This window comes from Mycteria americana, chromosome Z (genome assembly GCF_035582795.1).
Source record: "Mycteria americana isolate JAX WOST 10 ecotype Jacksonville Zoo and Gardens chromosome Z, USCA_MyAme_1.0, whole genome shotgun sequence".
In the NCBI taxonomy this organism is placed as follows: domain Eukaryota; kingdom Metazoa; phylum Chordata; class Aves; order Ciconiiformes; family Ciconiidae; genus Mycteria; species Mycteria americana.
This window is the reverse complement of record NC_134396.1, coordinates 20,794,140-20,810,282: the sequence shown is the minus strand read 5'-3', so window position 1 is coordinate 20,810,282 and position 16,143 is coordinate 20,794,140. Positions and strand designations below refer to the sequence as shown.

Here is a 16,143-nt window from a genome sequence, read left to right as displayed (position 1 = left end):
TTTTGTGTCAGACTAGACTGAGTATTGAATAAATTACTCTTGCATTTAATTGACATGTCAGGTTAACTAGTAGAAGTGATGCCTAAGGATTTTACCTGTGGACTCACCTCTTTGATTTCAGGAATCAGTGCAGTTTTAATTCTTTTAAGCTTTGAAGTGAACAGCATTGTTCACTGGTACTGCCTTTCATTTTTTTTTATTCAGATGTTGTAGCTACAGGAATAGAGTTGAAAAGTGATAGATCTGGAAAACTGCACTGAAACTTGATTGTGGGAGGTTTTTTTCCCCAGACATTTGCAGTGTTAGCATGAAGGATATTTCTGCATGATGTAGTGAAAAATATAGTTTAAATCTTTATGGGGAACATAGAAAAACCTGTGATCTCCCATCAACAGCCAAATGCAAAACCAGGGAGCAAAAATAGGGCTCTATTTGACTAATGTGATTTCAATATTTTTAAAAGGACAGAAATTTGTACATACACGCATACAAGGAAATGGGAGAGTTTGATTTTGCAAAATAATCCATTTATAGTGGTTTTCATCAAAGAAAATGCTTTCTAGAGATGTAAAATATTTATTTTGCAATAGAAAAAGTAAAAACCCCAGCAACAATGTGTAGTATCCTATAATTCAATTTTTTTTTTCTTTATTCTTTAGAAGAAATTCCCTTCCTATTCCTTAAGGCAGATTGTGCTAATGGTGATTGCTCTGTTGAACCTGCTCTTAAAACTGTAGATCAGAGTCACTTGTTTTGGTTTCCAGTTGGTAATTGAGGTGAGGTTTAGAACAACACGTTATTTTTTGGCTACCTTAACATCGATTACAGCCTAATGAAATTGTGTAAAAGTACCTGCATATGTTTGCTTCAGGGAGATTGAGCATGGTGCTGTATGGGCCTGGCTCTTTTCTTATATTTGTGCAAGATGAATTTGTTGCAGTCACAAGAGGTATACAATGCAAAGTTGATGCAAGTGTGATAAAAAACAGGTGAAATATGCTTTGCACTACATTGTTAAAAAGCCACCTGAAGACGTACAAGCCGTTTCCCCATGGTTCCAAGTCAGCACAGGATTTTGGCAAAGGGGTGAAGCTCAGTAACTCAGGGCCTTATTCAAATAAACATAGCTACTGCGGCAGCGCTGGAGGTGGTTAATGGGATTCCGTATTGAGGACTTTGTTGAATAAGATCACTTTCATCGCTTGGAACCTGTTAAATAATGACTAGCTCCCACAGAAAAAGTCATCACAGTTCTGCATATGTGACCATTGTGAGTTAATTTCTGTACTGTTGCTGCTGTATGAATTCCTTCTGAGTACATCTGACCTGCTCATCTTCTGAGCTGGAACGTAATTGTGCCCCACACAGCACAAACCTTACACGTCTCCTGTTTAAACAGCATCTTTCATAGCCAACAGCAGGCCAGCCCCTTACCACCTGCAGAATGGCATGTGAAGATGCTTTTCTGCCTATTTTGAGTTTTTCTGGTGTGTTTCACAATATTTTTCATAGTGCCGTTTTTTCACTGTTTGCCCTGCACAGTGAGTGAATTCTTTCTGTTCTTCCACTTGAGAAGAGGGAAGGAGGGAAATCTTTTAAAAGTAAAGAATGACATGACTGTGGAGCTCCTGGTTGGTCAGGAAGCCTCCTGAGCAGATGTGATATTTTGAGCTACTTTAAACTTTTTGTCTTTTTTAATTGAGTAGATGCCAAATTGAGAACATGCAATTAATTCCAACTTGCCCTTTCTGTGTTCAACATATCCCTTCTACTCTTAGCGTGATGGCTGCATAGGTGAGCACAGAGCCTATTTAGTGCTCAACATAAGTTATAATGAGAATAAAATGAAATGGAAAGATATGAGAATATGAAGTTGAGTAACATCAGCACCCGCATCTCCCAAGTTCAAAATCGCATCGATTTATAAGAACAAGTAAGATCTTACTTCCAGCGCTGCAACAGATAACAGCAAAACTGCCTCCTCTCCATACCACAGAACACTGAGTTTTGTGAGTTTTTGCTGCCATAAGACATCAGTGTCTGTGGGATACTTGGTGGAAGTGAATCACAGGGGAAGTATTTTTTTCCTCTTGGGAATAACACTGCCATTTGTTTAGAGCAGATGGCAAGAGGGATTAAATCACATGGCAGTGTGATACCAAAGTGAAAAATATGTTGTTATATGTCATCTGCAATTAGTATATTTCAAGTAACACTCGCTTTTCAGCTCTGCCGTGCTAGGGTTTTGTAGTTCTGTTACTAATTTTCTCATCTCAAAATACTTCTTCTCATTTCTGAACATAACCACAGTAGGTGCAGCAGTATTACATAACCTTTTAATTAAGGCAGTGTTGTGGTTTAGCTTCAGTTCGCAACTGAGCACCACACAGCCGCTCGCTCACCCTCCCCACCCCCAGTGGGATGGGGCAGAATCTGAACAGCAAAAGTAAGAAAACTCAGGGGCTGATATAAGAACAGTTTAATAATTGAAATAAAATAATAATAACAATAACAACAACAATAATAAATTGTAATGAAAAGGAAAACAATGAGAGAGAGAGAGAGGAACAAAACCTGGGGCAGGGGGAGTGATGCCACCGCTCACCACCCGCTGACCGATGCCCAGCCCATCCCCGAGCAGCAGTCGCTGCTCCCCGGCCAACTCCCCCAGTTTCTATACTGAGCATGATGTCCTATGGTATGGAATAGCCCTTTGGCCAGTTTGGGTCAGCTGTCCCAGCTGTGTCCCCTCCCAGCTTCTTGTGCACCTGGTAGAGCAGGGGAAGCTGAAAAGTCCTTGACCAGTGTAAGCACTGCTTAGCAACAACTAAAATGTCAGTGTGTTATCACATTATTCTCATACTAAATCCAAAACACAACATCATACCAGCTACTAGGAAGAAAATTATCACAGCCGAAACCAGGACAGGCAATTAACGATGTTCTGGTTTTATTTTGTACGCTAATGTAAGTACAGAATTTCCTGTGTAATGCCTGTCTGATTTTATTCTTTCTAGTATCTTCTCATTTAGAGTTCATTCATTAGGAGGGAAGTTTAAGATAGTGCACCTCTTTAAGGTGATGAATGGAGTGAAGAGATTGTCCATCCTTGTCGTTTGAGGTGCCACTGGTATTGGTGTAAATCTGCACACCATACTCAGGGTTTCATTGCCTGCAGACTTCTTAAACAACAGGATGATGGCCAAATCTTTCTCATTTTCCTCGTATTTACAGTTCCAGCAACCTCAGTGCAGTGGTTTTTTAAGTCAGTGGAATTACTGGCATCGATGAAACTGGGATGGTTTGGACTGTATCTCTTACACGCAGATTTATTCTTTACTTAGGTAAGGTCGTTCCAATAAATATGGGTTTCAGGGAAGCAGAAGGAGGGAAAGGAACATCTTTTGAAGCAGAAGACCCTGGGCAGGGAGTCTTTTGCCAGACAACTGGTTTGTAGCTCAGGGTTGTGCAGAGCTGTGACTTTGGCAGCAAGTCTTCAGGGAAAGAGGTGATCTCTCAGGAAAAGCAGTGACAAAACAAGAGTCTTGCTAATTGTTGTTTGATGTCAGGAAGATACCTTGGGAGGTCCCCGGTAATGTGATCTGTGGGTGGAGACCTGGTTGTGTGCCCTCCTTTAGTGCATTAAAACTGTTTTGTATACATTTTGTAATGGAGTTAGTGCCTGAAATAGATGCACAAGTATGAATAAATAATGCATCCTAATAGCTGGGAGAAGCTGTTTATGGATGATCAAATTCTGCAAGATACTGAGTATGCAAACACACCCTGTAAAATCATGTAGCTGAATCACCAAGTGTATCTGTCTGGCTTATTTTGAAAAGTACAATCTCATTTTAATTATTTAGTATAATGCTTTACATATTCCAGGAAATGGCCTGTAGCATGTTGTGTAAAAGTAATGAAGTCTTAGTAATGTAAAACCTCCTCAGCAGCATCTGCTGCTAAATATTTATTGAGAAACTGGGGAAGATTATCTGTCTGTCTTTTACTGGCATTCATCACAGGAGCACCCGATTGCCTTCCACATAAATTATATTGGCAGTAGCCAAACTGCTAGAGGAGATTTCATGGGGTATCTTGTTCTGCCTCCCCAGATGCTATAGAAAACTTTCCTTTGGGTGTAAATTTTTGGTAGAGCAGTAGAGGGGAGGAGCCTTGGTGCTGGTATGGAAGTTGTTTTTAGTTTAATCAAATAGGAAGACTTCCAACAGTTGCCTGCCGAGATTCCTTTGAGCGTCCCTTGCAATTTTGATCTAGAGCTGGAACGTAAATGATACAAAAATAAATGTGATTGGGCTGTATTTCTTTAGGGTCTGCCATAGAAAAATCAAAGAAACCTGTGTGCCTTTAAAAGAAATTGACTATATTCCATGTTAAAGGATACATGACAGATAGGGGAACTAGTATATTTGGCAAGGATGAAAAGGTTGGGTTTTTTTTTAAACTTTTTTTAACGGAGGTTGAGAATTGCAGGATAGTTGTTGCTGACAGCAAGAACTGTAGAGAAGCTGTCTCCTGTGCAGAGGAACTTCCCATTACAGCGTAGTAGCAACGGGAGGGGGATGAAGGTCTTAAGAAAGGCTTCTGCGTTGAACACAGGCAGTTTTGAACCGAAGGTGAAAATGAATGCAGGAGGGTGGTTTAAAACATCTTTTTTTTCTGCTGTGGGGAAGTGGCCCGCTCTCTGGAGTGGTGGGATGGGAGCGGTGCAGAGCTGCAGCGCATGAAGCAAGGGGGTGCGAAGGCACCGGAGGGAGTCGGAACCAAAGCAGAGACGGGGTCAACAGAGGCACAGCTGCAGGACTAGTGACGAAGAAAACTTGTAGTAAAGGCAAGGTAGAAGGAGGTGGTGATGAATTCGGGCTTAAGGGTAAGACCAGTGTTGCCCATAGTGGAGAGAAGTGGGAGCAGAAGAAAGGAAGGTGGATCCAAGTACATTCTGTGCACTCAAGGAAAGCACTTGGCTGAAGGCACATGCTTATTTGATAATTGTGCTTTTTTCTGGCTTTGATGTACAGTTTTCCCTTTAGCTTTTATGCAAACTGTTTTCACAGCAGTTATATGTTCACAGAGCATTTAGCAAACAATTAAAAAGGGCACCCATTTCAAAATACTCAATCACTGTTCACAGAGCATTTAGCAAACAAACTGTTTTCACAGCAGTTATATGTTCACAGAGCATTTAGCAAACAATTAAAAAGGGCACCCATTTCAAAATACTTGATCGCACCCTGAAACTTCCTGTGCTTATGATGCAAAACTTGGGGAATGTGCAACTTTTCAATTTTTGCTGTTTTTTTTTAAATGACTGGAGGAAGCAAATATCAGTGCATAAAATTCCTGCCAGCCTGACTAAAAATGGATAAAAATGGCTGTGCTAATACTCAAACTGCAGTCAAAAATTAGTGACTATGTCCCTGTGTTTTGAGCTCGGGGGAGAACAAGTATCTCTGTGACTTAAGATAAGAGGCTTCTCTCAGATGCTCACTCTTATAGTAATGCCCATATTTTTTCCTGCATTAATCAATAAGCAGCAGCTTCTATTGAAGGGTAAAATTAGCATGTAATTGATTTGAAATAGGTGCTTTGCCTTAATTTTTGCTTCTGCAGCAATTCTATATATTGGCTTAGCATTCCTCTGCCGCTTACTCTGAGTTTTGATCTCGTCAGCTTTTATGAGTAAGAAGTGATGGATCTGGTCTGTTGTTGGGAAAGTACCATATAAACCTGAGGTGCTTAGGAGGAGACTTGAGAGTGTTTTATAAATGGCCTCCCCCTTTTGGCTTTTGTAACAGAGTTGTGCTCTTCTGCTACTCAATAAAAGATTTGCCAAAGTCCAGAGCATGCTCCTTTGTGTTGCACCTGAAAGACCAGCCAAGAGCTGGAGACAAAACCAATTGTTTGCCAAGGATTTTGATTTGATGTTTATTTCAAAGCAAAATTGTAGTTTAAAATAAAACCCCAAACCCATCCATAAAATATGAAGCAAAGTTAATCAGCACAATAATGTCTGTCTGTGGTAACAGAGAGCTCAAAAGAATAGTTTTGATGTGTAAATGTCCCCTTTTGTTTCAAAGGGAGTGAATTCATGTGCCAAAGACACTGTTTTTTCAGGGTTAATGTTAACTGTTTGTCTCTTTGGGAGGGAAGGAGAGGAAGCTTCACTGCGGTGATTCACCTGCGGGGTGCAAATTGGAACAGCGGGCAAGGGCGGTGTGGGGATGTGCTGGCTGGCCGCAGAAAGCGGGGCTGGTTTCATCATCTGCCGAGTCTTTGGAAACGCTGTTTGGGTCTGTAACTTTATGGGATTTCCGTTTCTCTAGCAAACATTCAAGCAAGAGCGTTACCCACTGACAGAAGCTTGTTTTGACTTCGGCTTGCTGGCCAAGTCTGTCTTCTGCAGATTACGGGGCGGGGGGAAACAGTTGCAGCCCACTTCAGATACACCCGCGTTAGACACCCAAATGAAGGGGCTGTGGGAGTTTCCCATGCTTCCCCGCTGTTGCTGGCGGACAGGCGAGTGCCGTGCCCCTGGAGAGGTGGCCTGCGCGGGCACGCTGCTGCGCGGGGTGGAGCAGTGGCCCTGCGCCGGCAGCTGGTCATGCTCCTTGTGATCCTTTGTAGGAAGGGTGTTCTTGGGGTTTTATGGTTATTTTCTCTTGATCATTTGAGTGCAGCTGTGTTTAATGAGCTGGAAAAGAAGTAGGTCAATAAAACATGTGTTCGTTGTTAGCAGAATACCTGTTGGACCATGTGTGTGTCTGTAATTGACCATCTAAAGCTTCAAAGCTTAGCACAAAGACAATTTAATAGGGAATTCATACCTAAATAAATTAATATTAAGCAGAAGCAGACAGCTGGCAGGCAGTATGCCCTGCCAAGGTGAGACTGTGGGTATTTAATGCACAGACAAGTAATGATTTCAAGTCAGACCTATTTTTAAGTCTCTCTTATTGATATGCATTAAAAAACAGCATGCCAAAAATAGTTTAGAAGCTGTGTGCTTTAAAGCCAACACAACTGATAACGTAGCCATGTAAGTAGGTTAAAATTTTAAATTACTTCAACCTAGGGGCATGCTATGAACTTGATGTTAAAGTAGTATCACTGGCAGCGTCTGAGCTTGAGGTGTTTTTAAAATCTTTTCTTTGATAACACTAGTGTTAGAAATAGTGTGTTTACTGGGCTTTAATAAAAGAAAAGACTGCTGTATCACCACGTGACTCCAAAATCTGGAGCTTTAAGACAAGTATCAAATAATGAGTTGAAACCATTGTGGAGCTTTATGATAACGTAGTTTCAGTGGAATAAATGTAAATTTTGTCTTAGCCAAGAATTTGGTCCACATTCTCTAGACCAAACTTCTCTAAAGAATTATGAGGCAAAACCTGAAAATGAATTGCATTGTTTTACCTAAGCCAACAACTAAACAAAGAACAGAAACATACAGAATAATGGCATTTCCAGTAGTTTTACCATGATCAAAAATCCAAAGTACAGATGTGAAGAAGAGTTATGTTGCAGACCTTATTCATCATAGACTTTGAATTCTTTCTGTTCTCTGTCTTGTAACAAAATAAATGCACCAAAAGCTGATGAGACTAATTAACGTAGGATCTGTTACAGTCTAATTGCTCATCTGCTTTTTGTGAAAAGACCTCTTATTCATGAAGGTGCTTGTTTGCCTAAGAAATGCAGCTGCTGCTTTTTCACAGGGTTGGGCTGGTTAAAAGTAAATAGCGGCATTAAAATTCTCAGATTGATTTCCTGCCTTATTCAGTCAGCTGGGAAATGGGTTAGGCTCCTCTTTCCTTGGTAGCTTCAGGGTCAAAATATTTTTTCCAGTGTTTTTTGAGACCCGGTACCAAATTCAGTTCCCGCCGTGAAATCAGATTTACGGAGGTGCGAAGGCCCGGTTTCTCGATGGCATTTGAGATCTTGACTCCCAGTGAAACTGCTGGGAATTGTCCTCAGATCCTGAAGGCTTATAGGCGCCTTTTCTGTACCAAGTGGTCTGAACCTGTGTGGCAGCAGCCGTGTCCTGGCTGTTCCAGGGTGATGGGCTGTGCTGCCCTGGCAGCTCCGGTGCTGCGGAGTGGTCTTCCCGTTCTGCCACCAACCACCAGCTCCGTTAACAACTGAACCTGCGGTATGGAAAATCCATTGCAAATTGGGAAAATCTTAGTAGGCACTAAAAAAAGCTATCAAAACTGATCATAGTGCCTTTCACCAGGAGGAAAGGGAGAGAGGCTGATGTGCCTGGAGTTCCCCAGAGAATCGGCTGTCGCTAATGAATCTGCATGGAAGCCGCTGGGAGCATCATTAGAGACAAAGAGATGCCGTGGGATTTGCCAGTGGGGACTTTCAGTGTGGAGCTCATGGGAGTTAGGCTGCCGTTTGCTATTGAAATGTAATGGCAAATGAGAGCCTGTTACCCTTGAATTCCTTTGAATATCCCAGACCTGGTAGACTTAGCACTGCTTTTTAGGTGTCTGCTTGTGCTTTGCATTATGCATGAGTGCCAGTGGGGGGATTAAATACAGCAGCTCTGCCATGTCAAATAGTTTTGGTCTGAAGTTGATGTGTCAGCTGTCAGTCCAGATGAACTTGGTATAAAAACTGGTACCAGTTATTATAAATAAATGCTAAAACCAAAACCTAACTCTGTATGTTATTTTCAGAGGAGTAATAGTTTTGAGAATCTTTAACATATTTGTTGCTAAAAGTGGCATAACTTTCTCTTCATTTAATGAAATTTTATTTTGTAAAGAGGGCCAACATGTGACACAGATCTCAGAAAGTCACAGCAAATTAGTTCAGTGTATATATGCAGTTTCTGCAAAATCCGTGTGGTGAGTTCCCCCCAACCCCCCCCCCCCCCCTTTTTGTGTGTGTGTGTGTATGTGTATGTGGAAACAGCTGGGAAGGAAAAAACCCTGAGTATCCAACCCGGCCTGACCTCAAAGCTGACCCAGCTTTTGAGAAGGAGTTTGAACCAGAGGCCTCCTAAGATCCCTTCCAACTTGAATTATTCTGTGATGCTGTGAAATTAGGGTCAGAGCTGGAGGAGAAAAACTGAGGGTTTTCTATTAAAAACACGGAGACTTGAGATGGTTTTTTTTGCCTGGAGTGTTTCCTAGTGCCTTGATAACGTCTTCCTATCTTTCCCATAATCATCACTGTGGGCACTCCAGGCTTACCTGAAGAGCTCTCATCCTCGGGGGAGAGAGGGTAGGGGTGAAGGAGAAAATCCGTGGCATTTATTTGATGTGGAAGTGCTTACATCCTATGACAACAGACAGAAGGTGAGAATCAGTGTGACTAATGAGTTGTTTACTTGGCTTTTGTGTCTGTCCCCCCCAGCAGCGTGGGCTGTGTTTATTTTGGTATGTATTGATCTCAGATTCCTGCAAATGCCATTGCTTTGTCCTTCATCTTCCGAGTAGTTTATGGGATGCCGCTAATCCTGTCTCTTAGTGCTACGGGAAGGGTAGGGTATGGTAGTTAGGATGCAGAATGCCACTTTTTTTCCATTTCCCGTACAACATTAGCACTTTTTTAGCCAGGTGCTGTCGTTTCTCTGAGTTTGGACCCGGAGCCGGTTTGGAGAACTGAGGTCCCCTCAGAAACGCCCGTGAAAGCTGGCCCCGCGTGCTGCAGGGCTGCAGTCTGCCATGCTGTTATATTTAGGTTGCCTAGAAAAGTATTTTTATTTTGGGGAAGTAGAGTGTCTCTGCAGTTTTCTGACACCTATCCTCATGGTACCGGAGCCAAACATGGAAAACGGGGAAAAATTTGGATTTGTTTTTAATGTTGGATTTGGCAGTATGTGTCTGTGTGCATGAGACAATTTGTGATTTTCTTCCAGAATTTGGTAGAAACAGCATCTAACTCCTTTTGAGAAAATTGGTGGGGGAGACAACAAGGAATGCCTGGGTTTTCTTTATTTAATGAAATGGTCTCAGCTGAGACAAAAATGAGAAAAGCCTGGACTTAAGTGGTATTTTGTGCCATGGTGTGTTACTGCTGGGCTGAACAGGCTACACGGCCCCAAAATATTGAAGTGCTGTCACAGATCACCTAATACCTGGCCTCCAGCCTCGAGCACATGCCTCTCTGCTGGGGAGCTTGACCAGCCCAACATTGAAAGAGTGGATTTTTCTGGTCTGCTGTTCAGTTTTGTCTAGGGTATACATGGTGCAGCTGAGGATCTGGCTCTGGCTCTTTAGGAAAGAGTTACCTGGAGTGTAGTAGCAGAAATACATTTTGCATAACTGAGAAGCAGTTAAAGGGTGTTTCAGTTTGCACGAAAACTCCAGGGGCTGGGATGTGGTGAGATGCTGACAGCCCTTGGCCACCGCAGAAGTGGGAGGGAGTGGGGACCTGGGAGTCTCACAGAAGACCCTATGGAAGGGTCTGAGCTCCAGCTCAGCTTCATTAAAGCTGTGGAAATCTGGGAATATTTTCTGCATTTATATAAATATGAAGGAAAAACCGTGTTCCTTAGGTGTAAATGAGCAAGAGGAAGGCTGTGGCCAGGTATAGCCACCTTCACTTGTCCTTTCTGTGCAAGGGGTGCAGGATCGAGGCAGTGGGCAGAGCCCAGCCCAGGCAGGAGGGGTGCAGGCGGGGGCAGCGGGAGCACTTTTGCTGGGTGCTGGTGATGTGGGTGCTGGTCTGGTGGGCGCGCTGTTGAGCTGAACACAGCCTGCCCGAGCATCGCTCGGCAGGTTGGAAGGGAGCAGAAGAAAGGGTAAGTAAATGCTGAATTTAAAGACAGGGAATAACACAAAACTCATTTTGTGGCTGGTATTGGCAGGTGAGTTACAATCACAACGAAGGAGGCTCATAAAAGGCCGATGGTCCTTATTTACCTGGCTCTTGATCCACGCTGGGTTCTGACTGTCAGCCGCGGTGCAGCAGAGAACAGGCCTGGAGAGGGGCTGGGGAGGTCCCCGGGGAGCACGGGGGAGCTTCCTGGCCCTCACTTTCTGGTAGCAGCCCCCTTTGCCAGCTCTCCTCTGCCTTGCTGTCTACATGGATAATTGGTTTGGTTTATTTATTTTTTTTTTTAGCATCCTCAGCTCTCAGAGTTCTTTAGTAAGCAGCAGCTGATGCTTTCAAGGCTGGTTCTGGAGGTTTCTTCCCTCTTTTGGCAGAGCATTTAAAGAGGAGGATTTCTCCCACCATTCTCCTGCTTGGGGCCAAGGGCAGCCCATTTCCCTGTGTTGCACTGGGGAGCTCAGGGCAGGCTTCTTGGCAGCTGTCGCTGCTCTGCATAACAGGAACCGGTGCTGGCTGGCGGGTCGGTCCGCTTTCCCCACTCTCCCTTCACCTGGGGCTGTTATTACCAATTCTGGCAGTTCTTGCACCCTCCCTGAAGCAGCTGCTCTCGGGGCACATCGTGCTGCTGCCTGCGATACCAGCTGGTCTCCTGGCTTCCAGCATGGCACTGGGCAGAGACAGCAGGCACCCTCCCCACGGGCAGGCCGAGTATGTCAGCCTGGGGACACGTTGTGCTTTTATTAGGCAAAGCCTATGTTGAGTGCCATCCGAAGCGCAGCCAAAACCAGCCCCTTCCCTCCTCAGTTGGATTAAGCACAACCTTTCCAGCCTGAGAAGCCACTTGTCACTCCAGTGGCAGCTGGGCTCTCACCTCCTGGGTGCTCTCCTGCTGTTCAGGTTCTCCGGATTCATCAGAATTAAAAAAAGGAAAAAAAAAAAGATAATAAAAAAGCAGGTAAACTAGCAATAAATCATTTATTTCGATAGTGACAGAATCTGATTTGTTTTTCCAGAACACTGACAGTTTCCACTGCTCAGCTTAGAGTTGTAACAGCTAATGAGAAATGGTTTGGAAACAGCTACTGGTTTAATTGGTGAAGCAATTACTGTTTAGTTTTGATGGTGGAAAATAACTGCATGTAAGGTGTTTCTTTTCTGTTTTTTTTCAAATTTGTAATTAGGCTTCTCCAATTATGTACTTCATAAACTTTGGAAACAGATCTTTCAAGTAAGTGCTTACTGCCTGGTATTCTTATGCACATAACTTTGTTAAGGTGAATAGACTCACAGAACTTAAAAGGAATATTAATGTGGGTAAAATTACCCTGAAATATAAGTGTTTAGAGGTTGAGGACCTTTCACTGGTAAGGCTCTTCTTAATAAATAAATAAAACTGAAGTATCCAGTTTCCATAAAGAAAAGCAGACGTAGGGTATTTCTGGTTTCTTCTGTTGCTGCAAATTGTAATCTTTTTCTAATATGGCTATCAAAAAGAAATAAATGCAAAAGTCGTCTTTAACAAAGCAGGGCTGTTCGAGTAAGTTAGGGAGTCAAATCCTGCTGTGTTACGTATTGCAGATAACTCACCTGCAATCAAGACTTACTCTGGATTTGCACCAAGATGGAAACTTGATCCCTTATATCCAGTGTAAAATAGTAAAAGAAAGGGAATGTGGGATTAATTTTCTTGACATCCTGTGTCATCCCACTATGACCAAGCACCACTTGTATATAAATTGTTGCCCTGGCCACCAACCCTGCAGTCTCAGCAGCAGGTATAACATACAAGTGGCTTACGCTGGGAGCCGAAGCCCCAAAGCCTGTTCGCTTTCCTCAGCTGTGTGAATATCAAAGAGGAGAAGACACTGGAGGCAGAGGCAGCGATATGATGTGTTCCCACATGCCCATCGCATAATCATCTCCCACCACTCCATATGCCCCATGGCGGGGAACAGCCGGGGAGCCTAGGCTTTGCAGGGTGCTAGCAAGCTTGTTTTGCCTTAAACTCCTGCTTCAGTGAACAAGACTGGTGAAAGGCACATGTGTCGGGGGAATGCCAAATGTGGGCAGGTGTCATTTTAAATTGCCACCGGTTAGAGCGACGTGGTGGGTAAAAAACCAAATCTCTCCTTTACAATGGATTTTCATTGCACGTACATGTGAGAAGGGGTAGGGACCAGAGCAGGCATGAAATGCCTTTTTAGCTCTTTGCATGAATGACCAAGGCTCAAAAGACCCCAGTGCTGGGTTTGCATGCTTCTGGTGTTACCTGTGCTGTGGGAGAGGTGCCAAGCTCCCCTTCTTCCTGCAGAGTCCTTTTTGCAGAGGGAAGAATGAAAAGTTAACTCTCCTGATGTAATAGCAGAAGTCGATCAGGCCAAGATTATAGTGAAAAATATTACAGCCTGTCCATTGTAGACTTTTCTCATCCCTAGGTACAAGGATACATGCTCACTTGTTATGCAGCTTGTTTTTATGGTAAAAATTGCTTTGCAGAAATAAAGATGTAGAAAAGCCAACTACTAAGGTGTAGTTCCTGAGGGCCTGAAGTGGTACAGAAAGCTGACTAGGGAGAAAACCCAACCGTGGTTATTTTTTTAAGTAGTGCACAGATCATCACAAAAGCCTTCAGAGCTCAATGCTGGAAAACAAGTACCTGATTCTCTGCATTTGCAGGAGAAAATTGGAAAGCTAACAAATGAAGATCCTTGTGAAATAATTTCTTAGTGTTTGGATGCAAGTATTATCTCCATGTCACACCTAAAGGATTGAGACAAGAATAGAGTAGGTAGTTTGTGCAAATAAATACACATAAACTTGGCAGAAAAAGCTGAAGGTTATACATCTGTTACAGACCGCAAGTGCCAGTCAAGTAGACTTTTAACTGGGTTTACTCAGTTGATTCTTTTTCATCCATTAAAGGAAGGCTTGCAAATGAAATTCTGTGTAATGATGGAAACTGTATTAATTTTTCAATTGTGTTATTACTAATAAAGGTACTAATTATGTGCTGTATGTTTCCCTCCAGCCCAACTCTGACAGCATTTATGCCTGTCCATTATTGTGTGTCTGGTTAGTGAAGTATGGGTATAAATTTCTTTTATTGTAAAAATAGTGACAGTGATCATCCCTTGGATGACAGTGGACAGACTTGAACAGATTTCAGTAAATTTGAGTAATGTACCTCTCACCAGGCTGTAGTGTAGTTTGTAGTACAGCAGTGTTTTCCTTTCTAGACAAATAAGCAAATTAGAAAATGGTGCCAATGAAAAAAATCAGAATTTGCGCTTTACGAGGACATGGTCATGGCAGAAGATGCATTGTCACATGTCCTTCTCTTGTGTGTTACAGATCTGAATGCATCACAGACCCAGGGTCCCCAAACAAGCATTCCAAATCAGGGATCCATCCAGCTGCCACGGGTAGACGCGCTGCTGCTGAACCACCAGCCTGAGAGCCTGCAGAACACAGAAAGTGGAGGCAGAGTAGAGGAGAAGATTGTTTACCTCTGATGGCTCATTTTCTAATCTCAGTAGCACTTTGGAAATATAATTGTGTTTGCTTTTCTAAATGTCCGTAGTTGCTCTCAGTATGTCCACATGGCTTTAAGGATAGTATTTAATATTCAATGCAAGGTTTTCCCCATGATAAATATAACAATTAAGTTATTTTGAAGCCTTTGTTTTATAATCTTTAATTTATGACATGATTTCAAATGCTTTGCAAGAAGCAATGGGTAGTAGGGGAGACATAACATTTTGGAATTGTAAAGATGCTACCAAGAGCTGTGAAAGCTGGTGTTGATTTTCTCTTGAGTCTTCTTTTTAAAAGGGCAAGCTAAGAGAGATGGGCCTGCTATTTGGGATTTCAGAGTATGGATCAGTAACCTTCTAACAGTTGTGATATAACATGAGAAGACAGCAATGTAAGAATGATGGTTATAGTCTTCACTGAAATGTGCTATGTGCCCTTAACTATTGGGTCGTTTTCCTTATCCCCTGGCTCAGGAACTGCTCAGAAGAGGATGTTTTTTATGGTCTCAACATAATTGCACAATTGTAAGTGTTTGTTCATGTCCCAAAGCTTATCATCATTTTGATACTACTGCCAGTTTCTGTGCAGAGATGCTGTAAATCAGTTTGTTATTTTATTATAACTGTACTTCATTTCAGTAAGTGCATTAAAACTTACCAGATGAAACCATCTCACTGGTCAAAAGAAAAGAAAGGGGAAAAATAGTAGGCTTTTAGTTAACTGAATCCTCCTGAAACTCCGCTGCTTTCCCATGTAGGAGCCAACTAGCTTCCTGCTTTCAGGTTCATGGGATGATCTGTGCATTAGGCAGTAAGAAACCAGGACCTGTTTTGTGCCTTTTTGTCTTTCAGAAATACTTGTACACTTCTGTCAAATTGAATAAATGTTCTGTGCATTTCTGCAAAACTGTAACTTTGATTCATTGTCACGTCCTCCAAAGAAGTTTGCAAACAGGAAGAAAAAAAATTAAATCTCCTGCCTGGTTTGCACTCTGCCCTGCTGCAGATGTGCCTGCCTTGGTGCAGTACAGCCACATCTGTGCTCCAGGCATCTCAGCTGGCAAAACCCTGGCAAAACCAAGGACGTGCCTATTTGAACAGGCACGGGTGGCCCCCTGGACTGGCCAGGTGCTGCTTAGCGTGGCTGGTGGTATCAGCAGTGGTGCAGCTGCACATCTCCTGGATCAGAGCTGCCTCACATCTGCCTAGCTCATGGGGCAGAGGAGCGCAGCATTGCCCCTGCCCGTTTGTCTGGGTAAGCCCCAAGCATCATATGGTTTCCATTTTAGCCTAAGCCTTGTGTTGTGCAAAATCTCTTGCAAGAGGCAGAGTTTTAGATAGTAGATGTTTGTCAGCAAGGGTCTCCTGATGCGGAGGATTCTCTTCCAGGGACCGGTGTGCTATTGGGAATATTCAAAAGCAGAGCTTTCTTGAGTTGCATCTTACTGGGCTACCAGACTAGCTGTTCAGTTGGTATCTTGGGCTAACAACTGAGCAACTGACCTCAATGAGCAGGACCTGTTTCTCAGCTGGTGTTAATTGGTGTGCCAGTGTCATCAGGGAAAGATTGGGCCTGCAGATGTATTTTCCAGTTTCTATTTCCAGCCTTCAAGACCCCTGCTCACCTGACAGCACTTCTTTAATATGTCACCTTATAAGAGAAAAAACCTTTTTATAATTTCTGGAAATGTTTTACCTTCTTTACATTTCACATTACACTAAAATTAAAATGGGTATCCAACCTCTCTTATGGGTCTTATAGTAAGGACAGTCCACAGCCTCTCTCTTTTACCAGTCAGCAATG

The 16,143-nt window shown here is 42.9% G+C and overlaps 1 protein-coding gene across 9 annotated transcripts in view; it reads left to right on the top strand.

Moving 5' to 3' along the window:
* ARHGEF28 (Rho guanine nucleotide exchange factor 28) overlaps positions 1 to 15,254 on the top strand; it is a 127,504-nt gene extending 112,250 nt beyond the window's left edge. For 3 of the 9 annotated variants that reach the window (XM_075526586.1, XM_075526587.1, XM_075526592.1), the window contains exon 37: positions 14,158 to 15,254. In XM_075526586.1, the coding sequence (XP_075382701.1) occupies positions 14,158 to 14,318 (161 nt within the window). In that variant the 3' untranslated portion in view covers positions 14,319 to 15,254. The remainder of the gene's footprint in view (positions 1 to 14,157) is intronic. The other 6 variants (XM_075526588.1, XM_075526589.1, XM_075526596.1 and 3 more) reach the window with 3 other exon arrangements.
* Positions 15,255 to 16,143: the final 889 nt, after the last annotated feature.